At 44.2% G+C, this 27,538-nt stretch overlaps 1 protein-coding gene across 16 annotated transcripts in view; it reads right to left on the reverse strand.

The window, feature by feature from the left end:
- Tenm2 (teneurin transmembrane protein 2) overlaps positions 1 to 27,538 on the reverse strand; it is a 1,236,692-nt gene that overhangs the window by 414,253 nt on the left and 794,901 nt on the right. The window contains exons 1-2 of one of the 16 annotated variants that reach the window (XM_037201409.1): positions 11,146 to 14,463; positions 10,506 to 10,588 (exon numbers count right to left, since the gene is read on the reverse strand). The exons of 11 other annotated variants lie outside the window; for them this stretch is intronic. In XM_037201409.1, coding sequence (XP_037057304.1) covers positions 10,506 to 10,521 — 16 coding nt within the window. In that variant the 5' untranslated portion in view covers positions 10,522 to 10,588; positions 11,146 to 14,463. Of the gene's footprint in view, positions 1 to 10,505; positions 14,464 to 27,538 lie in introns of those variants that run through there. 4 more of the 16 variants (XM_037201412.1, XM_037201411.1, XM_037201410.1 and 1 more) reach the window with 4 other exon arrangements.

Raw genomic sequence — 27,538 nt, forward strand, 5'->3', positions numbered from 1 at the left:
AGGTTTGTGAGTCAGCTACTTCGGTCATTTAATTGTCTACCACCAGGTCCAGAGTGATGAGTGAGAAATGCCAAACTGTAAAGAGCAATGCTGACCACAGTGTGGGGGTTCAGAATAGACTCATAGTCACAGGCCCACATCCCCCAAATTCACAGGACTCAGCATCCCTATAAGTGGCACATCATTTTCTTGGTATTGTTAGCCCTCAGAATTTGGGAGGCATTAGTTCCAGGATCCTTGATATCCAGGATATCAAGGTCTGAAGATGCCCAAGTTCTATGTGTATAAGGATGTGATGTTCATACACAACTCTTGTATATTCTCCACACACTTTGATTACACCTAGGTCTCTCAGAAGAGCTGTTACACTTCAGCACTTAGGCAATAATGACAGGAAAAAGGTCTATATGATGTCAGTGGAGACACAATTAAAATAGTTCATATTTGTGGGTGATTAAATCTGTGGGTTTCTGAATCTTCAGAGATGAAGGGGCAGCTATACTCTACGCTCCTACTTATAGGGATCAAAGTCAGGTGCTTTCTGTGGGTACAAGGGAAACATAAATACAAAGAAACTCACAACAAAAAGCAAGACAAAAAGACTGAAATTAGACATCTCCGAGTTAAGGGAAGAAAAGGCTACAGTGGCAACATGTCATTGGTGTTGTCTTTATAATTGGACGCCAGAACAGGGCTTCTGAAAGTGTTCCCTGGGGGTAGCAATGCCACTATCTTGTGGGCAATGTAACAGGAAAGAGAAATTTGAGACCTGTCCTGGACACAGCTGGGCTTTGGTTTTAGTAACCTTTTAGGGTGCCTACTTAAGGCTGACGGTCCTACTCAGCTGTAAGTTTTTGTGCTTGGGTTGATCACCCTGCCTACTACACATGTGATATATATTACAGGGCACTGTTGACATTACACTGTTAGTTTATTTATTTATTTATCCATAATATCTACCCTAGACTGTAATCTCTTTCGGGGCTCCAAGGCTCCTGCTGGTGGTTCCTTGCTTTGGTTTCAGAGGCCACTCAGGGTCCTAGAACACAGCAGATCCCCAGGAAATCAATAATGAGGTAAAAGTGTATACATAAAAACCATTGAAAAAGAAACATGTAGAGAGATTTAACTCCGTTAAAGTTAATAGTTCGAGCTTAATAAATAAGACTCATTCCTAAGAGAAAATGACCTCTTTTAAAAAGAAAGGAGAAAGAAAAACATGGACCCAGGAACATTCTCAAGCAGCTTCTAATGAGATCACAGCTTATTCTCTTAAGGAGTGAAAGAAATAATTGAACACATCTCACACTAATGACTTCTTACACAATGTGTCCATAATCCAATGGCATTCAGAGTCAGACAGGATCCAATGACCCCTGATGGCATCCAGTTTTATATAGTCTCAAGAGGGGCTCAGTAAAACCCCAAGACCTGCCAGATCGAGCTCAGTGAGGTGGAGCTGCAAATTCCTTCAGGTGTGATGCTTCCTGTCTCTCTTTCCAGAACAAGAGGGCACGTTACAGAAGAAGGAGACACTCAGGCACTGTCCCAGTCTGCTTTCTAAGAGGTGCTATGAGACCTGGAGCATGGACTTTCTGGTCCTTGTTGCCTTTAGGAGGCCCTGAAATTGTCCTCTGTAGCCTCCATTTTCTATTCTGAGATTCATTTTGGTACCAAGTGAGTGTCATTGAGGCCAGTGTCTGCAGACTTTCGGTGCTGGCCTTTGCACGGTCCGGCATCAGGAACCCCCACTTCCTGTCTTGTTTTGCATTCCTGAGCTTCTACTTCTTCATACTGAAAAAATGAGAGCAATGCTTTTACTGAATATTTATATAGTTTTACCAGGCATCTGACATGGACCAGGAGCTCAATGAGTATTCGCATTTATAACAAATTCACAATGCCATGTTCTATGAGGCCTTCTTCAGCCGGAGCTCACAGGCCTCTGGAGAGCCAAGAAAAGGATGAGAGACTGTCCAAAGAACATGAAACTCGTTTCCTATTTGTACATGCCCCTGTTCTTTGGGCATGAAGTCCCTAACACTAATCAGATGATCAATGAGGTCCATGTCCCTCTGGGGTACACAATAATAGTGCTGGGGACTTTAGTAGCTGAATTAGGTCCTTGGCAAGCTGACAAACCAGGAAAGTAGGGCAGTTTTTCTGAGGCTAGCAGCTCACCGGATGCATGGGGCACACAATTTCAATTCCATACCATGTGTGTTTGTTTACTTTTCTTCTACTTCATAAAAGGAAATAGTATTTCAAATGCACTCCACCATGAGGACAGGTAGTTCATTTTCACCTCAAACAGTGTTCCCTGAGATCTCCAAAAGTAAAACAAGAGAACTTCAATCTACTGCTCAGCACCTGCCAGGTGCAATTCTCCAGAACAGCAAGAACTGGCTGAAAGAAACTTCTTTTGTCTGAAAGGCCTAATCCTGATGTGCTGATGCAGGGGGCTGCCTGAGCAAGGCTGGTGGGCAGAAACTGCACTGGACCAAGTCTGTGGAGAGCTCCAGTCCCCCACTAGCCACGCCCTCTATCCCAGCCAGCTGGGTGTCCCAGCATGGGGCTTCTCCACTTAACTTCTCTGACTGCTTATCATTCAAATAGTATTTACCCCCAGGATTACTTCAGTCTTTGTTGTAAAAAGCCCAGTTTTCATACAGAAATTGTTTTAACAAACTGTCATTTTTGTTACCCTTAAATAAGAAAATATTTGATGATAAAAGAGGGCCACCCAATAAAAAAACTGTGTTTTATTCATCCGATAATTTGAAACAAAGAGATGTGATCATTTCCATCTATCTTTCTATCTATAGATGAGAAATATAACTTCTTCTAGGTACTGACAGCAAATGGTGAACATATGAGTTCAAGGACCCATTAAACAAATATTTACTCAGTACTTATTAAGTGTCAGTTACTTTAATGGGACTGGGGACCCCAAGTGACAGAGTAGAACAGTTGTTGCCTTCATGAGAATGATGCCAGTTTAGGAGAGGAAAATGATAACTAAAAATAAGTACATAGAAAACCAGATTAAATTGTGCTCTCAGGAGCTTCAGTGGACAAACTGGATCCCAGAAGAGGGAAGAGGAATGGCAGGAGATAGTGAGTTAGCCACAGGCACCAGCCACAACCTGTGAATGGAGTATAAGGGATGTAGCACTCAGCCTACAACAGAGGCCCTGGAATTCTGCACTGAAGAGAACTTCAGGGCAATGGGTTCAAAGGCAACCAACCTAAGCCCGCAGACTCAGTTTCCTCACCTGTAAAATGTGAAGGTCATGAGGCTTTGGATTATGTAGCTCCTATGAAGGTTAAATTAGCTTACATTTGGCACACGTTTAGGACAAAGTATGGTAAAATATGTATTCCGTTAATGCTATTACAGACACAAAATCACGAGCTTTGACCACAGATAGGGAAGGGTTGGGTCTGTTTTAGAAATCACAGGAGGGTGTGGCTCTTGGGTGGAGTGTGAGTAGGAAGAGGGTGGTCACTGACTTCTGTAAAGGGTGCACGCATCAGAGCAGTTTTTCCAAGGCCTGTCCGGTAAAGTCTCATGCATAGTCCAAGGGCAAGGAAGCAAGGGCATGGCCCAACTGAACCTCAGAAACTCATTGGCCAGGGGTTAGAAAACCATCTCCCATGAACTTTCCTCCCAGTTCTTCCCCTCAATGAGGATGGAATAACAACTCCTGAAACGGAACAGTTTCTAGGTAAGAAGTTTTAAATAAAGAACCCCTGTTTCATTCATACTCATTAAACTGTTTTTCCCCTACCTAGATCCCTGCAATAATAAATATAATTATATCCATCTTTAATGACTTTGGTTCCTTGAGCTGCAGGTGCTGGAATACTGTATTTATTAACATATTTTAAGCCCTTTAAAAAGACTGCATTAATTCCTATGATAATTTAGTACCCATAATACATTCTCTGTTCTGAATAGATGTTAATCACCACAGAATGACTGATTTGCCCGACTGCGAGCTAAGCCATGCTCTAACTAGTAGCTAGTAACTTTTTAATTCAATATTGTTACTGAAACTGTTGATTAAAATCTAGTTGCAATAACAATTCTTTGCCCCCCTGTGGGCCCCACCCTCTGAGGACCCACACCAGGGCCCCAACAATTGGATTTTGTTCTTGCTGAAGCCAAGGGCCTTCGTTCTGGGGACTTGTATCTCCAGTGAAGCTCTGCTTGGGAAAGGCCTGCCTGTGCCTGTCATCCCAGAATGCTTTGGGTTTGTTTGCTCTCCAGTGCAGCCAGTGACAAGGGGAAAGGTCACTGTAGAGAAATGGAAGCTAAGCACGAAGTCTGCTTAGCAGAAGGCAGCAGCCACCCATGTTTGTGTCTTAAAGATGGAGGATGGAGGCTAAGTCAGTCCCTACCTGATGGGGTGAGAGGAATCTGGTTGGTGTCAGGATTCCAGTATGCTCAACCAATTTAAATAGAGACGGTTTTGAAACTGCTCATCACATTTGGATCAAGGGGGAGTGCTGCCACTGAGTATAGACGAAGAAAGTAAATACTGCAGGTGCAGGATGCTTCAGACCTCACACCCATTATCTCAGTTAACACGTGACAGGTCTGTGGGGAGGGAGGTACCCCCATTGTTCCCGGTTACCCAAAGCTCAGTGAATGTACTGCGCTGGCCCAGAGTCACACAGCAAGAAAGCAGCAGGGCTCCAGAACTCTGCGCCTCATTTCAGGTCACACTGTAGTCAGTGCCTTAGCAACCGGTCAGTCCATACGGGAAGGATACCGAACTGGGTCATGGGATACATAACAAAGCACTATACGCCAGAAGAACTTATTGGAAGCGAATACCTGCTTTGACTAGTGTGTGGTTTGAAGGTTAGTGAAGCAATGCCCTTATTCCTGCCCAAGGGAAGATGAATCTTTACATCCCAGTCTTCCTTGAGTGGAGAATCCTGACAAGGACATGGTTTCAGGCAGGTGTCTGGAATGCTGAATGGCTCTATATAAACACAGGGAGGTATCCTTGCATTTCTGGCGAATATTAAAGATGTAGTAAAAAAGCCAGCTGTGGTGGCACATGCCTTTAATCCCAGTACTAGGGAGGCAGAGGCAGGTGGATCTCTGAGTTTGAGGTCAGCCTGGTCTACAGAGTGAGTTCCATGATGCCAGCCCCTCTCAAAACAAAACAAAAGAGAATAAAAATCACCACCCCCAAGGAGCTAGAACCCATATGGGCAGGATGGAGCAAGAGAATGATTAAGAGTGTGCCTCACGAGTCCCAGGAAAGGCGCAAAGCTACACAGAGAAACCCTGTCTCAAAAAACCAAAAAAAAAAAAAAAAAAAGAGTGTGCCTCACATCCACTTAAGGCTCTTTTTTTTTTTTAATTGTTGCCATGTGAAACTTCTCCTTCCTCCCAAACTTTCAGTAAAGATGGCTTTAGGCTCCTGTTCTTGGCTCAGGGATTGTGTGCTCCTGTGTTCCTCTCTGCTGGTTTAAGTGTTTTGTTTTTGTTTCGTGAGATAGAGGAAAATTTAAACGGTGAGTCACAGAACTCTACCCCACATTCTCCGACTCGTGCAGCCCTAACTGTGGCTCTTGGCTTCTTTCCCTACAAGGAAGGAGATGTGAGCCTGGACGATGTGTGTCTGGTTGCTTCGCAGCCGTGAGTGGGTATAAGCTGACACTTGGGCCACACATGGGCTTGTTTTCTTCTTGTGTGTATGTATGTGCAGGTGCACGCATGCACATGTGTTCATGTGGGTGGAGGTTAGAAAATAAGCACAGGTGTTATTCCTCAGGAGCCACCAACCTTTTCTTTGAGACGGGGCCAGCCATGGATCTGGGACTTTGCCAAGAAGGAAGACTAACTGGAGATGCACTCCAGGGATCTGCTTGTCTCCACCTCCCATCACACCACTGTTTGGATTACAAGCACAAGGCAGACAACACTCCCAGCTTTTTACGTTGGTTCTGGGAACCTGGGAACCCAGGTCCACAGGTTTGCAAGGCAAGCTCTTCACTGCCTGAGCTATCAGCTGTTTTTGTTTTCTTCTCTCTCTCTAAATCACCATTGACTTTATTCTACAGAGTACATCATCACCATTCACTTTGCAGAGAAATCAGGCCACTGAGTACTCCCCCACTTCCACACAGGTGATGGCCCAGCACACTCTCATTCCAGGCCACTGAGGCCACCGTGGGGAAGCCTAGTTCTCCCACACTGACCCAACATACCACTCAAGTAGTTTTGACAGCTTCAGAGGGCAGAACCTGTAGGTGAATGCATGCATTCATTCTAGCAGGGAATGTGGCCCGCAGTCCACCCCACCTGGGACCAGAGAAGGTCAAACAGTACAGACAGGTCTAGCTATGGAAGGCTTAGAGCAAAGTCAGCTCCACATCGTGTTCAATGACCCAGCACCCCCTCTACCATTCCAGCAAATACCTGAGCAGGCTGCTCTCTCAAAATATGTGCATAAGAACAGCTAGAATCTTCTCACTGAAGTGCCACAGCTCTGCCACCACATTTGAAAAAACTTAAATTGCAGATTCAGAAACCAGGACCACCTCCTTCCAAACCCAAGTATTCCAGGGGCCACCCAAAAAGACTATGACAAGCTCTGTAATGTGGCTCTTCAGTTTTCATTTTCAGAGGTACTATTCCGACCTACAGATTCTTTGATATAGAATTCTCATGTTCATATTGTATCCGAGGCTGGCCCTGAATTCAATTATATAGCCCAGGATGTCCTCAAACCATGATATTGAACTATCACGCCCAGTTTATTCCATGTTTTGCATTTCACCTAAAGCAGCTTTGCCTCCTGAAAGAATTAAAACTCATCCATTCTTATACGAATACAAACCTAGACTGAAATATGCACATTTATATTTACTCCCCTTCCAACCAACTTTCTTAGGAGGGACACAAGAGAACATTCCTCCAAATGCATTTTTAAATGCAAGTTTTTTTTGGATTTGGAGAAAGTCATCCTGATGTGAAGTGCATCCTTGGACATCCTGCTGCCTCTGAGCAGAGGTTGCAACCCAGCAGCTCCTGGCCCAGGCTCCATCTGGGATGGGCAGATGTGGTTGGTGGTAATCAGCATATTTTTTTAAGTGTTCAAGTGGTTGTGCAATTCACAAAACTAGGAGCTTTCCCATACCCATGCCACCTGCTCCACACTGTTCTGCCTTGAACAACAGCCAGCTATAGACCTCCATGTTTGATGAGGACACGGACTCGATGGTATAGAAAGCCATTCATCGTGGGCTCTGCTCACCATTCTAACATGTCTTCTACCTGCCAGGGTGCCAGCACTACCAAACTCAATGCCAGAAGCTCCTTCAGCTCTTCTTGTCTACCCTGCATTCAGCCTGGAAGGTTATTCCCACACCTTCCATGAAACCTCCATTCCACTCCTCTTGACAGTGACCTCTTTGAAACCTCCTTTGACTTCCCTGGAAACTGCCGCTCATGCCCACACCCACAAGATATCCTGTGGCCACAAGAGGTTTCCATTTCTCAGCTGAGGAAAGTGCTTCATTGTACTGCTGTTAAGAAGTCGTCTCTGTCAGACTAGGTCAACCTCAGAGTGGAAGCACGTTCCCAGCATTTCTCTTGGAAACACAGCAGAATGCTAGGAGCATGGGTGGGTTCAAGAGAGGCATCTGCAGGGAAGCAGGAGCCCTGGGGACCTTTGCTGCCTCTGCACCGCCTACAGATAGGATGGTGGTCACAGAGGAGGTCGCAAGAGTGTGTGAGGGTAGCTGGGACAGCACCAGGGGGAGCTTCACTGGGCCTGCCGCTGGGCGTGGAAGCAGAGGAATGCCACACAGGCTGCTGAAGGTAAACTGGACAGTACCAGACTAGATGTTGGTACCACCACCACCATTCTGAAAATTGGATAGGAATCAATGAGTAGGAGTTTCCCAGCCCCCCTTTCAACAAAAACAGGGCTCTCAGTGAGTCTAGACTAGTGTTGGGTATTCCTTCTTCGGGATGCCATGTACAAAGGTTATCTACAAGTATTCAGCTAAATGAAGCGGCTGCAACTATGTAGGGTGGAGTTAAAAGAAACATTTTAAAAGTTAAAAAAGTGGCTTGTTCCTCAGGCCAGTACTGTCACAGTGATTTTTCTCTTGCCCTCCACACCTTTGAGTTGAGCAGACATGGCATCTCTCTCTTCCTGAAACATCTGGTTGCAGCCACTTCAAGGTATATATAAGGGAGCTGTGTGCTCAGGCTGAGTATATAATAACATGGGGAGAAACTCACAGCTCTGTTACCACACACAATATACTATGCTTATATATGTTGTGCCAATGTTCTAGAAAGACATAGGAGATGATGGAAATGAAATAAGGGGTGGGATGGGAGTGTGTGTGCTCATATGTTGTATGCACATGTATGCATGAGTATAAATATATACATGCACAATACATGCATGTTTTATGAACTAATGAGTACCTGCGTTGATTAAACATATATTTACTATTTTCCAATTAAAGGAGCTGAACATTTAAGGATTGGTTGAAAATAAAAACCACACCAACCTGCAAAATATGGAGGCAGAGGTAGGGGACCTCCTCTTTGTTTTTGTACTATGAAAGGCAAACTTTCTATCACAAGCCAAAAGCAAGCTGACATTGTCACCTTGGACCATACTTTCTAAGAAGACTATCTGGCAATTGGTGCGGGACAAAGGGCAGTATCTTGTCCATTGCTAAATAATCTTTATCAAATGGATACATCAACTTAACTTTTCCCCTTAAGGTCTCCTCCAGCCTCCTTCAAAGAGTTCATTACAAAATCCAAGCAATTTAATGAAAAGTTTACTATGTAACAAATGGTGCCAACACCCGTTCTTTCCTTGTCCTGAAGACCCCGGTGCTTGCTTATTTTGTCAGAAACACAAAAAGGAGAAACACAATTGGATTTGTGCTGATGCTAAAATGTTAATAGATTTGCCTAAATGCCTGCTAATAGCCCCCTAAAATTAGCTAGACTAGTAGTGCGTGCCTAATGCCTTGGTGTTTTTGTTGTTTTACTTGCTTTGTGTTTCTCTTTCTTTTATCAGAGGGAGGGAAAATAAAAAAAAAGATTCCCTAAAGAGAGAGAGAGAGAGAGAGAGAGAGAGAGAGAGAGAGAGAGAGAGAGAGAGAGAGATGTTTTTAAGCTACAAGACATTTTGAGTGTCACACGTGAATTCAGGAGCAAGAACATATATTCTGAAACTATCCTACAGTTCTGACACTCTGTCATGAAGGTGACAAATCCTGGTGCTCTAATGTTTCATTAAATTAAACATGAAATGTTTAATGTTTTGTTAAATTAAACATGAAGCCGTGACTTTGGACCCGAGAAGCACAGCCTTCCATCAATTCTTCACATTCCTTCAGGTCACTTTTCAGGTTATAAAAACGGAGTTTTGTTTATTACAGGCACTGCATTTCTCTCTGCAGTTAAAAGACACTTTTCTTTGTGCTTACAAATAAGATCCATCAAGCAACACAATTCAGGGAGATTGAAAATATTCCCAGACCTGGTCCTATAGAAAACAGCTTGCAGATGGCTCCTTCATTCAGCAGGTCTTGTCCCCTTCTCCTTTCAAATATTTGCAACTGTTACCGAGAGGTTTCTCAAGAACAGAGATGTTACAACAGTATTCAGATCTGAAGCCCATTTTGCAGATGGGCATGCTAGTTCCCAAGAGGAGGATGGCTGGCTGAAACCTGGGGAAGCTAAGACAAAGATTAAATCTCTCTGCTCCCAGCTGAAAGCCTTCTGGGTCCTTATTCAGGAAGCCAGAAGTTGGCAGGTGAACACTACAACCAAATCGAAGCCCAAGTCCGACGTGGGTAAGCCTCTGCAAAGAGGGGAGCAGGAGGGCTTGTGCGATGAAGGAGTGAAAGTCGTCATGGAGGCGCCTAAAGTGGCAGAAACACAGAGCCCACACCCGAGAGAGGAAAGCGAAGCTCGGCAGAAACCATGTTCCTTCCTGTCAATCCGATGACAGTGTTAGCAAGGCTTTGCAGAGCTCGCAGTAACACATCCAAACGCTGCCTCACCAAATACATGTTCACGATGATTTTTAAGTGAAAAAACAAAATCAAAACCAAAACCAACAACAAAAAACCCAAAACCAAAAATCAACAGCAGTACCTATGTATCAAATCAAAGTGAAAAGAAACTGGCGGACCGCATCTATACTTTTCAAATGAATTTTTGGTGGGTTATTACTGGTTTCTAAACAAAATCCCAGAATTATCATACCTCTGACAGCAAAGAAAGAACTGACCATCCCTCTCCCAAAGATCAACTCGCTCAAAGTCTCCAAAATTCAAGCTGTTCAACTATGTCCTCACACATCTCTGCTGATACACCAGCTCTCAGAACAGGTCAAAAGCTTTAGAATAGTCCCAGTCTGATAGCTATATGTCTTCCCTGGTGAGAATCCTTTCCCCAGCCAGTTACCCAAACCAGTAGGAATATAATTGACACTTACCATTCTGAAGCTTCATGTCTGTGAGGCAAACTAAATAAATTAAACGGATCCTGCTTTAATCTTCTTTTTTAGACCCCAAACGCCTTAATCAAAAGGAAAACAAAATAGAACAAAACAAATGTTCCCCGAGGTCCTTTTTCAAACCACAAGAGCATAAGCAAAGAAATCGCTGTCTATTGTTTAAATGGAATACCCAAAGCCTATCCCTCAACACCACAAATGAGTGGGATCTACTTTGAACATCCTCTTCTCCTATCCTGCCTCTCCCCAGCTCTGCCTTCATGTCCATCTATCATGTATGATCAGGACTAAGGAGAAGTTCCATTTTGAATCAAAATTAGGAGGACGCTTCAGTTGGATATTTAGCTTGGCTTGCACAACTACTATAAAAATTCCATGTGAAAGCACATTTGATCCCCTCCTGCAAATGCACGGAGGCGTTTGTGGTCCCTAGTACTATCCCCAACGCGTACTTCGACTGTAAATGTGCTTAAGCTGCAGGACTTCATTTGGGGTTAGCTGCCCCACAAAGCTCATTTGCTCTTACCATTACGGCAAGCGACTCTAAAAGGCTGGCATGATGCTTTTAACTATGTTTGAGAGGCCAGTCAGATCTTGTTAGCAACAGCTGCACACTTACCAGGCTCCCAGGGCTTTGACAGAGCTGTCCCAGTCCTTCTGGGATTGGGGACATGCAATGAAATCAACCAATCGTTAGCTGGAGCCACACAAGCACGCTGTACTAGATTCTCATTCTTCAAATAAAAAAGGAAGGAAAAAAAAAAAAGAAAAGAAAAAGCAAGCAAGGCAGCCTCCTCCAAAGTTCCTCCTCTGTTGGCCTCTCCCTGGTAGATACAGCTCGCCAAGGTCCTGGCTGCACTTTCAAAAGTACTACTCAATAAAAGGATTTTAAAGGCTGTGCTGGGAGCCGGGTGCTTCTGATCCCTGCTTTGGCTTTTTCTCTATCAGCATTCCTCGGCAAGCCTGCACAAAGCGGGGTACGCTACATTATTTATGTCAGCTTTAGGCTCTGGAAAACACACACTGGCATCCTGATTACTAAGAATCCTCGTGGATACAATTAAACTGTTCCCACATATATTCCCCCACCCCCCCTCCGTCTCTTCCCTGATTCAACCTCTTTCAGAGCAAACAAAAGCACTTTGAGACGTGTCCCAACTCATCTATTAGGAGTCAAGAGAACAGTGAAATATGGCCACTATGGCAAAAGAGTGTGGGGGAAGCTTATGATCATGGAGTGAGCAGAAGACACTCTGAGAGAATAGGGCAGGTGATGCTGGGGGTGGGGGGAAAGCCTCTTCAAGTAGCCCCTCAGGGTTAGGGGCAGGGACACAGGATAACGACATCAAGGCACTACAAAAAACATTCGAATGAATTCATGGAAGATTGATTTAGAATGGGCTGTTAAGGGAAGTCAGGAATACTGGCAACACAACTAACTAACCTTCTGAGCTAGATGAAAAGCGATCATGCTCACCCGACAAACGCTCCTTGGTGCCCCATCGAAGTCATAGTTCCAGACAGGAAGACCAGAGGTTTGGCCAAGTAGAGAAATGATTCAGTCCCCAAGTCTTCTCTTCAGTAAAAAGAACAATCCTCTAAGCTTCAGCCCACCCTTTCCCTTCTTGTTATAGCTCAACACTGCACCATGAGCTAGCTCAGTATACTAGCCACAACACTGCACCATGAGCTACCTCAGTATACTAGCCACGGGCAGAAGGAACTCCACACTGGCATGATGAAGGTAGTCTAATGGCAGGGACTTCCTCCTCTGGAGAAGCAGGGAGACAGCAGTGAAATTCCCCGTGTCTAGCTGGAGAGTCCCTGCTTGGCAGGCAAGTTGACTTCACTTTGTGAAAGCCCCAGGCACTGCTTAGTGAGACAACCTTTGGCAGGACCTCACAGTAAAGTCGGCTCATCCGAGCAAGAAGTCAGCTTGGGGAGAGTCAGTTGTCTGATCCAAGAACACAAGGAGAGAAGAGAAACTTGCCCTTCTCAAAGGCTTCCCTTGAATGCTTATTCTTGCTGTTTGCTAGGTTCCACTTCTGATGACTTAGTCCATTCCAACTCAGCTATCTTGGGTGGAGGGCTGCTGTCTGCAATGGAAGTAATGGATAGAGGACAGAGTAGAGTTCAATGAAGCAGAGTCCAGAGGGGCAAAGCCATCTCTGATGCACACATTAGCAAAGTGAGAGGCAATGTGCTCCAGGCAGGAGGCAGTGGTGTTCCCTTAACAACGAGCACCTGGAAGGCAGCCTCACCGGAAAAGCATACACCATGCTCATCCCCACAGCAAGCAGCAAAAGTACCCAAAGATCAGATCAACAACAAAGAATACCGATTTCCCTGAGGATGGATCCCAGCAGTCTGCGGGAATGCCCGCCCACCTTCCCTTCGTGGATCCTTGACTCCATGTGGCTGTAAATGCTTTCTTAGCTTGAAGAAGTTGCTCCCATCATCTACTCTAAAGCACCAACCATGTTGTGATTTTTCTTGATGAAGAGCCAGAAGCAAGTAACTAGAGAAATAAGGACCAAGGCAGCTCCTTGGGAACAAGATAATTCCAGGATATTATATATTTCTTTGGTAACTAAGTCATTATTAACTTTGAAGCTGACCTCAGGCTAAAATTCATGGCAAGGGTCTCCAGTGGACTGGTCTACTGCCCTCAAATGATGCAATGTAAGAAGGCCTGAGGGCATGCCAGCTGTCTGCTGACTCTGTTTTCTTAGACAAGCTGTCCATCTTCCTTGGGTCTCGGTCTTCTCATCTGAAACCGAATAATGAGAAAAATCCATTTTTTTTTATTAAAAGTTTTAAATTTCATTTTGAATCAATTAACATGGTGGGTGCATGTGTGTGTGCATTCTCTCACACATGTGTGGCACAGTGCACACCTGGGCAGAGTGTGACAATGTGCAGATGTCAGCTCTTCCCTCTCTCACGTGGGTCTAGGGATGGAACTCAGGACATGAGCTTTGGCAGCAGGCATCTTTACCTGTCTATGTGCACACGCCTTGGAGGATTTGGTGAGAAATGAAATATTCAGCTGTGACTCTGGTGCTCTGTGAGCTCAAATAACCCTCGGTTGTTAGGAGTTTTCAAAATGCTCTCAATTAAGTGGCATCAAGTATAGACTGACATGGATCAAGCTTGCCCGAACCACATATCTAAGAGTTCCCTGAACAATTGGCTGTTGTTACTGACGACCTGTGTGCCAAGCACAGAGCACCATCGTTTGCCTACAATACATCTTCAGATGAGTTGCCCCATGGCAGAGGTCTCAATAAGCACCAAGGAGGGGGTGAAAACAGAAAGAATTCAGATGTGCATCATGGAACGAGCATGTTTTGACAAGGAGATTACAAGTTTTCAAAAAACAACTGGGTTCCTTCCTGTTGATTAAATCATAAGCTGAAATGATTCTGGAGTTTTGAGGTCCAGAACAACTCTGCTCTCTACTGGACGCAGGAAGAGAAAAGCGACCGGTGTCCCATCTTCTAGGATCTTCTCTCTCCCCTCTAAGCCCCTTCCACAAGCTGCGGAGAAGCCAGGCCGAGACCCTCGGATGCAAAACTAGCAGGAAGAAGGGAAGAGATGGCAAGGTGCCTCACCCATTTCTGTGCCACGAGACCGGGTCTCTCCTGAGGTCTCTGTGCTCACTCTGTCTCCACACAGCTTGAGGAACAATCAGTGAGATTTCCAGTCTCATTTTCCTACCATGGCCCAACAAACCAGTGTCCACTGAGTTCAGTGTCTCGAATTAAATACTGTGATCAGTATTTTTCCTGCCAAACATAATTTTTAAAGAAATTGTTGCTTTATTTTTCTTTAGAGACAGGGTATTACTAAGTAGCTGGTGGGGTTAAGGCTAGCCTAGAACTCATTAGGTAGCCTAGACTGGCCTTGAACTCATAACTCTTGTGCTCCCACCTCCTGAGTACTAGGGTTACATGTGTATGCTACCATGCCTGGCTTAAATTTTGGTTTCTTTCTCCTTTCTCTCTCTCTCTCTTTCTTTCTTTCTTTCTTTTTTTCTTTCTTTCTTTCTTTCTTTCTTCCTTCCTTCCTTCCTTCCTTTCTACCATTTTATTCTTTTTTGTTTTTCCTTTTCTTTTATTCTCCTCTTATACATTACATCCTAGGTGGAGTTCCCCTCACTCCACTCCACCCAATTCTTCCCCTCAAGTTTTCCTCTCCCCCAGATTGACTCCACCTCCATTTCCCTTCCCAAAAAAACCCCAAAAAACAAAAAACCAGACATCCTCTTAAGGTTCTCTATAAATGACATGCTATAGTGTATGTTACACACTTCATCTATCTGTCTATTTATCATCTACCTATTTTTCTTTCTTTCATTTTAACGAATTAACGTCTGTATCACCGGGGATCAAACTTATAGTCTCACATGTTCTAGGCAAACATTCTACCACTGAACTACAATATATATTATATATACAACCAACCCAGTTTATATAAATTGCTAACATCTCTGAAGAATACAGTGAGCTTCATTGAGATGCCTCTTTCCTAGTGTCAGACTTAGCAGATAGCCACACCCTCTTCTGGGTCAGCAAAGATGAGAGGTCTTGAACACAGAGCTATCTGAGGTATGAAGCACTTTGTGCCTTCATAAACAAAGGCTGTTGACATTATAAATCTTCGCAGGAAACACCTCTCAGAGTATCTTCCCAGCTAGGAAATACCTAACCGTTTTCTACCTCTAAATACCTGAACTGCATAAACATCAAGAGCCATTTCTTCTTGAGAGTTTTAAGCAAATCCTTCTTTCTCGCTCCTTGTCAAGCTGCTTGAACAAAAATGTGGTCTGTTGCATCATCCACTGAAGCTATTTCTCCAGTTGAAACATGAATTACTAGTCCTTCCTGAACACATCAGCCAAATCAAGTTGTAACATGGTCCTGCTTTATTTACTCCACAGATCACAGCTAATTGCTTTCTAATACGACTCATGATTTTGCTCCATTAAGCTAACATTTCCCTTATTTTCCCCTTATTTAGAATGTACCACCGTGGAGCTGTATCCTAAATCAGTCAGCATTAAGTAGAGCATTTCTTCTCTCACAGGCTGTACTTCAGCTCAGGGTGATGCTGACTCCATGGGGGACAGTGGAAGCTTTATAATGTGTGGGGTGACAAACATTAGTCTAAAACACAGACTTTTCTTTGTCTCTAGAAATATACAAGGACACATGCTTAGTGGTCTATAAATTCTTTTTTTTTTCTACATGGAAACTCAATCTCAATTCTTAATTATGAATGTGCTTAGATACGTACAGCTGAGGTGCAGGGGCGCTCCCTGGCAGCAGAGGTAAGCCGCTTGTCATTGCTTCCAGCGCAGTTGGAAATGTTTGGGGCACCTAGCTCCTGTGTCCGTAAGGACAGAACAATCCCTAACGACAATCTTTAAATCGGTGGCTTTAAAAAACCAAGGTGGCAGAAAAGATTAAGAAGTAAGATAATCCTCATGGAATAGCTCCCTTAAAAAGCAAAGGAAAGGCGGGCATCCTATTCCTTCAAGTTCAAGGTAAGCTGCCTAAGGAGAGGATTCAGAGCGCTTTTCTTGTCCATGCAAGCCAACTCCAGAATGGGGTTGATTCTGCGGTGTTCTGCAGTGTGTGGCTGGGCAAGAAAGCACAAGGCTCTTGGTAGAGAGTCCAAAGAGAGACTCCAGGGGTAGGGTAGAGTATGGCTTCATACTTTCCATGATGTGCCCTCCCCCTGCTCCAGAAGTTGTCTTCCACCAGCCCCTTCTTGACCCTTTGGGACAACCTGTTTCTGCTATCCTTTGCCAGGCTTGGGCATCTGGGAAGGAAGGTTTTCCTGTGGCTTTCACAACTAATTTCCAATTCTATCTTTCGGAAGCATTTCACATTAAAGTTATAAAACAAGGTTGGACATAGAGAGATGGCTCAGTGGTTAAGAGTGCTGGCTGCTCTTCCAGAGGACCCAGGTCCAATTCCCAGCACCTACATGGCAGCTCACAACTGTCTCTGTAACTCTAGCCCCAGGAGTTCTGATGCCCTCTTCAGGCCTCCAAGAGCACCAGGCACACACATATATAGAGAGGCAAAACATCCATATACATAAAATAATTTCTTAAAAAAAGAGTCCCAATGGGATTCATACATTTATTCAGTCCAGACCCCTCACAGTATTGATAAATAAAAGCAAGGGCTCCCCTGATGTCATGATAGGGCTAGGAAAAGAAATTAGTGTAAAACTCCTTTCTCCATATGCATCCATCATTTTCTAAAAACGTTTTTGATGCTGGCTACTCCTCTACTTTTCATTTCTTTTGTCCATGAAAATAGATCATAGTCCATATTTGATCATTATAGTTGCCAGGAAGCAGTCAAAATCTGGGCAGTGTACCACAGAAGGTTCTGGCAGACTGACATGGGCCTGTTGGGAGCAGAACCAGAGCTCTAGAGGCACTCCCAGAGGAGTCTACAATGGTTCTGAGTTGTAAAGGATGAGGAGCACCTATCAGGTAAGATTGGGTCCACATCCTCATCTGAGGACCTCTGCTTCTCATAAGTGCAGGGAGGTGAACAATGCTCTTTGAACATGTGGCTTTTTATGTCACTCCTGGGATACACTTGGCATAGAAGCCAGGGGTTGCTGTTGCCTTTCCATCATGGGATCGCATATATCACAAGACACTTCCACACCCTTCCCTTGCAGGTAAAGGTCCAGGCAGAGGCCACTCGTTGGGGAAATCCCTTTGGGGAAGCATGTCCTGTGAGTGGCCTGCAAAACTTTTCCTGTCATGTCTCTGAAGGAGGCACCACAGAGTTGTACAAATTCCCCGGCCCCCCCGGAAAAGCACATAGGAGAGCAGTGCACCCAGAATGTGTGCGGGGCTCACAGGGAATCCACCGCAGTCGACCTACTGGGGAGGTAGCTTTTCTCCTCCAGCACTGCCTGGCAGGAAGGGCCGGCCGGGACTCCTCCCTGCTCTCTGAATAGGTGGGAGACCAGCCTTTCCAGAGCGTTAGTCACTCCCTACCACCTTCTGCATTTCTGCTCTAGCTAGTCTTTCCCACCTCGGCTGAAGCTGCATTTCCAAATTATCATCTAGTGTTTTACTTCACTTTTTATCGACATGACTAGATGCTTTCCAGGTTAGTCTTGTGGTAGCTAATGATATCAACAGAACTACAACTCATACATGATAGCCATATATAACTTTGTACATACATCTCCATGTGTGTGTCTACATTTTTCTAATATAACTTATAATAAATGTTTTGAATTTAAAGGAAATTGAGGCATGTGCCTCTAAAGAAAGTCTCACGTGCTTTTCCCCACGTTGGTATCCAGTTGTACATGTGTTAGAAATACTATCCTAGACAAAATTTCATCATTTAATTTTTTTTTTTTACTGTTTTAAAAATAATGACAGTGTTACTTTGTGCCTCTCCCTCTTCAGAATGTCGTGCCTCTGAGCAAACTGTCATCAGGAAAAGAAATACTCTAAAAATGAACTTTTCATTATGTCCTATAGCACAGCTCAGAGAAGATCCACACACTACTTTTCATCCCAGGGACCAATGCTTGAATGTGTTACAAAGCTATTTATTTTCTAACAGGCAACTCGGGCTTGGCACTGTGTAAACCCAGGGTTTGTTGAGATTCCCTTGGGGACAAAGGGAAAACCGTCTGTATAGATCAAATGTGTATTAGTTGCATTAGTGATTGGTCCCCAGAGACTGATAAAGACCTTCTTAGACAGATTTCCCTGCACAGCTCTTTAGAGATTTCATTGAATTAGCCTTGGGTATCACAGGTTTGGGGCTTTCTTCAGGTCCTAAGCATCGGAGGAAGAGAGCAGTGAATTAGAAGCCCAGATGAGAACTGCCACCCTTCATCCTAGATGAGTCTCAGTACCAAGTCCATGCTCTCGTCCCCATCAATATTTCATGTTCCCAGAGTCATAAGAAAACACATCTGTTGCCCTCCCTGCATCGTAATGTGTGGGATGGAGCAAAGATTATTACAGAGCAGGTTCGGGAATTTAAAAATTTATCACCTTCTCAATTTAGAAAGCTGGTATGTGGTTAGGACTTATGAAGGCTCAACAAGCCTGAAATGACCAAGGGGCCAGGCCTTGTTCCTGAGAAATCTGTGATGTGCGGGAAATCAGATGCAGTGAGAGATGGGAGGTGGTCAGAACCACAGCTGTTTGGGCTGCACATTGAGGCAGAAGGTGAAGGCCTCAAGTCCCTAGTGTACTCTGAACAGAAGGTTTGCTGTGTAGTGTAGCATCTTTTAGGGTATGTGTGTGGTCGGTGGGGAGGAAGGGATGGGAGAGAGAGAGAGAGAGAGAGAGAGAGAGAGAGAGAGAGAGAGAGAGAGAGAGAGAGAGAACCATTATGTGATCTGAATTTTTACCAAGTAGGCTTATCTCTCCTCCTTCAGCACACCAGGGACCAGGGCTCTTATTACCATGGCTCAGTGGTTCTTGATGCATAGCTCTAGTTCACATGTATGTGCTTGAAACTGTGTAGCAACATCGGCAAGCTCTCTAGCAAAGCCATTCTCAGAACCTAGGGTAGACCTAGAACATTCCTCTGCCATGGAAGACCTTCCAAAGAATTAGCCTGGGTTTACTAACTTTTTCTCTTTCTGTTGGATGCATTACAGAGATGTGTAATTCTAGCACATCCAATGGCTTCCTTGAAACGGAGGTGTCCAGCCATTGCTCAGGAATAAATGGGAGCTAATCACTAGAGCGGTGATCACAAAGGAAGCCAGATACTCTTTAGTACAAGATTCGAAACACTGTATTCTCAGCATTTGCCTTATGGGAGCATGGAGGAATTTCACACACAGCAGAATGGTGAAACAGGAAATGAGTCTTAAGTGATGGATTATCTGTACCCCTGTAGCCCGTCTGTTTGTGGTGGTGAACCTCACTGGAATTAATCCCAGGGACCTGGCCACCAATCAGTGTGGTGGCCACATCATTGTGGCTCACAGACATCTTGCGACTCCCCTCCACTTTCCCAACTTTTTTCATTTGCCTTATCTCTTGGTCATTTTGCTCAGCCATTAAGGGCAGGAGGTACTTAAAAAGACGGATGTTCTTGTCCAGTAAATAGGCAGCATGAATTCTCTCGACACAAGGAACACAGCTAGGAATCGATGCCAGGACCAGCACACTTGCCACCTATCAGCTCTCCCACAGACAGAGATGGACGCTAGCTGGATTTGTTTAGGGCGTGGTTTAGAGAACCCAGCTTAGAATTCTTTCTAAGAATTCTCTAGACTGATAAAGAGGCTTTAAGCTTCCATGAGCAACATTTACCAGTAAATAGGGAACTCATTATATTTCCTATTCTAAGACAACACATTGAATGTCAGGATATCTGACATCTGAGAGTTCAACAGAGGTGGTCCTTCTGTGTTACTGCCAACCCTTGGGAAGTGGGTTGTTTTCAAGGGAGGTCATAGGACAAACTTGTAACAGTGACAGAAGGAATATTTCCCTAGAAAGACCTTGCCAAGATAGAACTCTGAACATTATTCTTCTTAAAACAAAACAAAGCAAAGCAAAACACCACCAGCACCCTCATCGACTTTTTTGCTATAAGCTGCAGGAATTCCGCACGTCTAGATGATCTCATCTTACACAACACCCCAAGTCTCTGTATATGGGCTGCTAAAAAAAAAAAAAGTTTTCTTTCAGCCTACTTCTTAAACATAAGATATAAAACTCATATGTCCTTCAAGGCCCATTCACATACTTCTCTTCAGTGAACTTTCCATGCTCTCCCTCTTTTGCGATCATGCATGACAGTGTAAACTTCACATGGAGTGATTCCTATAAAGCACTTGGGCCAGTGACCTGCACATTATAGGTACTCAATAATTGTTCACACCTGTTATTGCCCACCAGTGCATTTACTATCTGACAGGCAGAGTTCCTGCATTAATCCCAAAGTTTTGTTCATAACTTCTTTGAACTATTAACACCTTGATCAGTATTGGACCCAGAAGGGCTCAGGATTCTATATGACAAGTAGTTTCCAAAGACTCCCACCAGGAAAAACAAACAAATAAACAAAAAACAAATAAACATAAAACAAGGAGCTTCTCAGTTCTGTTCCCAACAACATCCGTCTCTGAATTTTCTTTCCTTGTACTTGGTTCCTGCCGAGGTTATACTGCGCCCCAGGCTGGCCTCCAGAAACCACGGGTCTCAGGGGCAGATTTAAGAGAGGGGCTTGCGCTCTACCTTCCATCACACTAATCAAACGATGTGTTACAGCGCCTTTCCTTAATCTGATTTGAGAAGGGCCTTAATAACAGGGTAAAAGCAAAGAAAGAAGCCGGTTCCTCAAGGAGCGCTCACTTTAATGGCAATTTCTTTGTTGTCCATTGCGACAAGAGCGGGCCCCTTACTGGGGCCAATTGTTGCACTTGGATCCAAGAGGGAAGCCCTCCTGGAGGCTGCGTGCATTTCTCCGGGCACAAGTCAGCCCTTCCTGATTTAATTAGAGTTTTTTCTCTCTCCACCTCTCTTGACCTTCTGCTTGATTATGTAGTGAAGCATTCCTGGAGAGCAATAATCCTGTAAGCCCGACATCAACCTTCACGGCTATGAAAATGACAAAGCTGTCAGGATTCCAGCCTTACAACTTCCAGACGGGGTCAGTCCGGAGACTTACCAGCAGAGAAACTGAAGGGCCAGAATCCATTAAGAAGGGGGAAAATGGAGAGTTTGAGAAATAAAAGGACCCAAACAATGACAATCGGAGGCTTTGCTTTTCAAGGTGTGCTGGACGCTTTTGCTTCTCTGAGCACACCATTAACAGGGTGATTTAATAATTTCAGTGGGAGCTGCCATCCCCCTGGAATGCTATTAGTGTCAGAGTCAGGGAAAATGAGGAAGTCCTTTTTTCCCCTTCCAGAGTATGCAAACACAAGCTTAGAAACGTGTTTGCATTTGGATTGGACGATCTAAGCCAACAACATTCAGGCTTTTCTCTAGGAGCTGGGAGCTGTTTGACAGGGCCTACTTTTCATCAGGCTGGTTCAAAGTCTACACACTGCAGAGGCTTCCTTAATAGGAGGGACTAATAAGATTATTTCCTTAAAGATCTAACCTTGGCACCCACCCTCCTACCAGAGGCAGAGCAGATTCATTTTCTAAATTGCTTACCTTCAAAAAATACTCCGTTGACTAAGGCAGGGTCTCAGCATGGCACACCAAGGGACTATTAGTAAGATTCTCCTCTGGGTTTGAAGTGGGCTTGATTTCAGCCCCTGTCTCTTGGGAATAATTTTCTCTCTCACCCCAAATTTTAATTCCCCAAACTCAACACAAACAGCATTTCAATGGGATGAATTCCAAGAATGATAACCTGCTTCTCCCAAAAGTCTAATCCCTAAACAACTTGCCTCTCTACCCAGGGCTATATTTCACCAACCGCAAAATTTCTAGGGGCTGGAAAATGGCTCAGTATGTAAGGGTGCCAGGTGCCCAGCATGATGACTTGTGTGCCATCCCTAGGTTTTACTTGGTAGAAGGATCACACACACACACACACACACACACACACACACACACACACACACACACGTCCTCTTTCTTTCCTGAACACAACATGGCACTTGTACTCATTACCCACATAAATAAGTAAATGCAGTAAGATTTAATACCGCCAACACAGGCACATTACTAACCAAGCATGATTCAATGCAAGGAGAGAAAAGAATAGGGACATATCTGTATTATTAAGTATACATAAAATAGATGGCTCTCCTCAGACTCCCCTTCTCCAGCTTGTATTTTGACCTACTTAAGATCACAACACAAAATCTCCAGTTGAATGGAGAGGTTTGGGGGGAAGAAAGGCTACGTGTGGTCATCAAACTGAATTCCTTCTACCCTCCCACCTCCTGCCTTCCTATGGCAAGGCAGGTATGATCTGCTGAAATAATGAGGATCATTTTCACTATCCATCCAGGAGGAGAATGACACACAGCCACTTAAAAGAAAGGTGACTGAAAACCAGGGACTCTTTAAACAGTTCATTGTATTTCTCAAAGGTCAAAGACTGAGCACTGTGTGATATTTTATGATCTAAATGGGGCATAAAAATAATTTCCTCTGAATTAAAGTGGAGTTTACTCTCTTCTTCGGAGAGAGAAGACTGAAGTTAACTAACTGTGGGCATGGGAGCCCAGTGCTTGCAAAGGTGCCTTGTATAACTACATCCTAACGCCCCACATCCTGGACCATGCAGACCACATGCCCCTGACTCTCTCACATGCATTTCTTTTCATTTTAACATTTCTGAAGTAGGAATTCCTCTTGAAAATAGTGATGTGTCATACTTCAACAGGTTACGTTTTCCTTCTCTTATCTGGATGTTAAAGAAACAGCATAGGCTTGATACTGAGTGCATTCTAGGATTGAAGGAATACTGTCATAGATAACATAAAAAAAAAAAAATCTTCCTAGAGTACTGACAATGAACAGGCTGCCTTCTCACGAGGCTCCTAATACTGAAAGGACAAATATATTCAATGCAAAAGAAAACTCCAAACTTGCAGTACTGACTGAGACACACATTCCTTTATCCTGTACACACATGTTAAAAACTAACAACAGGACACAAAATTCAAGGTGGAAGAGTATGGAGGAAAAGACAAGGGTTTCTGACTCTTACAACAGTATTCTTAGGAAGGGAACTAACGTTTGTTATGTGTGGTACTTTCTCCGGTTTTTCATCTAGAAGTTCCACCGTGTGTAGGTTGCCATTTATTCTGGAGATGAAGAAGTCGGACCTTAGAGAAGGTAAGTCATTTCCTCAAGATTCAAGCAGTAGCATAAACATAATGCAAAGATCAGAGTCTCATTTTCCAGGTCAGACATTTTCACGGCATACCACTGAGGCTCTGGAGCCATAATTCCAGCTAGCCATACAGGCATACACATTCAATTGTGTAAATTTGGTCCTACTAAAAACTGTCCACATTTTGGTAGAGTTTGCTATTGTTTCAAAACTCTTCAATAGTAATCCCAGATTGCTGAACATGGAAATCTCCTGAGGATCTTTAAACATTTGTGTCCTAGACAGTCAGCGGCCTGCCACTGGTGTGGGATATGCCTGGACATGGGAAACTTGAGGCTCCTTAGGTGATTCGCATGGGACCCCCTCCTCTAGGGAAATGAGATCGACAGCTCTTTCCTGGAGGGGAATTTGCATAAGTGTTCACACACAGAACCTCTTCATCAACTCCCCATTAGTCTCCCTCTTCCTTAAGTCACACATGTCATATTTTAAGAGGAGCTGTCCGATTTTTAAAAATTGTACTTATCAAGTCATCTTTAGTTCATTTCCCTCGGACTTGTTAATGATATCCCATCGAATGGAAAGAGAAGAGATTGGATGGTTTCGCTGCGCGGCATAGTCTTCCCTTGAGTTAACACAGAATTTCCTCCTAGAAACACCTTCATCAATGCCCGGGTTATGGGATGGGCAAATTGAACGGCCTGACTTCAGGCCTAGCAAGACAGCATGTTTCAGCTCCACCCCAGAGCACCTGGCTGAGGTAGGGAGAGACTCAGCTGCTCCGTGCAGGAAGGGCTAGCAACAGACTCCTGGGATGTAGAGGGGAAAGAATTAACTGCTAGGTTTCAAACCTGGAGCAAATGGCTGAGGTGCCTATATAACATACCAAAGCCAAGTTCTCCGTGCATCCCTCAGTCCCTACCTGTTACAGGGCCCTCCTGGCAGGCGTACCCCGCCCCCTACCCTGAAAGCTCCAGCCTAGGGGGCTGGGCTGGTTTTCCCTATCTAATCCAACAATTTTGGTTACCCACTCTCTTCGTACTTTGGGCCTCTCGGCTGCTGCACCTGTTTCCCCTGCTCTCCTCTCTCCCTCCCCTCCCCTCATGTGGCATAGCTCAGTCTGGTCATGACCACTCCAGACTCTCCCAGATGTCCCTGCCCCTGGTTATGTTCTTCCATATATCTATAATAAACCTTCTCCTCTACTATATCTAGGGACAGTGACTTTCCTTTCCCTTTTCATTTCTTTTTTTTTTTTCCATTCATTAACACTATTCAAAGAGAGGTCTGGTCCTGGGCCATGAATCCTGGGAAGGGATTCCAAAACTCTTGGGATATGAGTGTTAAAAGGGCCAGTTATGAGTGTCTATGTTTACTTAGGGACTCTGAGTCACATTGGATAATTTAACAGGGGATTTACAGTGGGGGCTTTGGACCACATCATATGAACTACCGCATTAGACAGATTAGTGTCAAAATATTAGCCACATGAATAACCAACCATGTCTACATGTTTGAGCCCAAACTAACACTTAGGACCTGAAGACTCGGGTCAGCTAGTAACTACCTGTTCTTGGTGTCATAGACTGTTAGGAAAATTTAGCACTGTCTGTAACCGGACAACTGAAAGCTTGGCTTGTATAACTTCCCTGGGCTTTGCCACATGGCTGTCTTCTCTTGCCTGATTTTAGGGTGTATCCTTTTGCTTTAAGAAAACATAACTGGAGGATAACAGCTTCTAGTGAGCTCTAGGAGTCATTCTGGTAAGTTATTGAAACTGAGACTGCTCTTGAGGACCCTCAAATGCACATGTATCAGCTGTAATGTGGGCTAGGAGACCCTTAGACCGTATAGTCAACAGGCAGAAGTAGGAGTGATTTTGTAGATTTTCCTGGCTGTGCAGAGAGAATCTTCTCTTTGCTTGTCCTTGATCAACAGAGGATGTAACCTGGAGTCTAGCGACTCATCTCTGCTACCACATAGTGAAAACCCAGGGGAAGAGAAACATAGTATGCTCACATTCCTACCCCTGAACTCGAGCCTGCCTGAAACAACGTCCTTTGAAGGACCACTTTTGAGTCCTATGTGAACGTCTTTTTACTCTCTTCCTCAAACCTCATCCTAGTTGAGATGCTTTCCCTTAGCTATACTGTACCATCTCATGGATTCTCCAGAATGGACGGTATATAAAAGCTTGTGTGTACAGTGTCAGACACAGTCTGGGCTTGAGACTTGGATTATCACTGCTGTCACTGTGATTTTTAATGATTTCTTATTATCGGTTTTTATTAAAGCTTAAGATGAAATTGGACAATGGCATGCAAGTGTTCACACCATGGGTTACTTGCTTCTGTCTCTGTTTAAGCACTTATCCCTTTCGGTACACTGTAGCACTATCAAGTCTCGCCAGTCACCCATGCCTCTTAACTCGGGAGATTCAGCTACATTTGCGAGCTCACTTTGGGTTGTCTGTGATAAAATATGCATATTTCCTGAAACTCAAAGTATTCTCACTGAATATAATAAGTGGAAAGTTATTTTACAGGAAATGAAAATCTAAGATTAATATTCTCCGATGCCATCTCGTCCCCTCAGGACAATTATTCACTGTACTACAGCAAAGTAAACTTGCAAAATATGGGAATTGGTTTTCTCCTCAGACATCTAGAATGAGTGAACTTCTGAAGCTGCATGAACCTGGCTTGCGGGGTCTGATGCCCACCTCTTCACCTTACCAAATAGGAATCTGGTCTGTTAGGACACAGAACTTCAAGGAGACTCATGGTAGAGCACCCAGGATGGAGAAAAAAAAAAAAAAGAAGGAAAAATGTAAGGTGGTTGAAAACCAAGCCACTAGATAGAGTTACTGGCAGCTGCTGGTACTGGGCATGGAAGATGACGTCATCACTGACTTACGGAGTCTTGGATGCTCACTCCACTCCTGCTTCTCCTTCTTCGATAAACTCTGCTGGACTTCACCTGGTGCTGAGCCCTCCAGCTAGATGAGGGGCATGCTGTTTTGGATTCAGTTTTAAAGAGTAGAAAACCTGACCTTTAGTTCATCCCAAGCATTAGAAGAGAATTTTTCCAAAAATACAGAATGGAAGTCTTTGCGAAGGACTATTGTATCACCCTTCCTCAGGAGAGCAGGAACTTCTTCTGGTGGGTACTTGTCCCCCCTGACTGTTATGCTTAACCAGGTTTGAGGAAGATGGGGACAGAGGATAAAGCACATAATGAAAACAACCTAACACAAGGCAGTGTTTATGTTTTAAGTGGCAAATGAGTGTTGCTCTAGGAGCAAGCCAGGGAGAGATCACTTCAGATAATGCACCTCTCACACTGTCCAAATTATCCCCAGTTTATTCGAGCAGCCTAATGGCCAGACCGCCCCAAGTATTTCCATAGATCCCTGGTGAAGTTCCTTCCCAGGTGGAGAATCAACAAGGCCAGGCAAGCAGTGGCTCGCCCACAGTCCTGCTCATCCGCTCCCTCAGCCTCTGACATTGGCACAGTTTAAAAGGCTGCCTCGCAAAACTTCCAAAGCCATAAACACTGGTGTTTTTTTTTTTTTTTTTTTTTTTTTTATTCCCACCATTTTGGGGTGGCTATTAAGTCTGATGTTGGCTTAGCCTTTCCCCCATGGCCATATATTTTCAGTTTTTCTCTTCTAGTAACAGAAGCAGTCCTCTGACAATTAGGAGGGCTGTAAAGGCTGTGCCTTGACCTTCTTATCTAGTGATGTGATAAAATGTGCCCTTTAAAGCAGAGGCGGGGCCGTGGATCTTGGCTGGTCCTTGGCTTTGACATCTACTGTGCATTGACTTGAAACAACGCATTTGAGATAAGCCTCAGTTTTCTAATCTATAAATCGGGGAGAGCACATGGCAAGAGTTGACTAAACAAATGCATTCCAATAAAATGGAATACACGGTCAACAGGTGGCAGAGAGCAGTATCGACATGGTTCCAAGTTCCTGACAAGCAAAGGGCTAATAATTATGCACATTTCAGATGTTTGTATCCAAGATGCAGCAGAGTTTTGCTCCCCTTGTAATCCAACCCATGCTCCGCTCCCTACATCTCCAAGTAGAAGCACAATGTCCCAGAAATGGGCAACTCTCAACAACTGGACCCGTAGCTACCAAATACCATCTTTTCCCATTTTCTATTTCTTGTTATG

Source organism: Peromyscus leucopus, chromosome 8b (genome assembly GCF_004664715.2).
Source record: "Peromyscus leucopus breed LL Stock chromosome 8b, UCI_PerLeu_2.1, whole genome shotgun sequence".
In the NCBI taxonomy this organism is placed as follows: Eukaryota; Metazoa; Chordata; class Mammalia; order Rodentia; family Cricetidae; genus Peromyscus; species Peromyscus leucopus.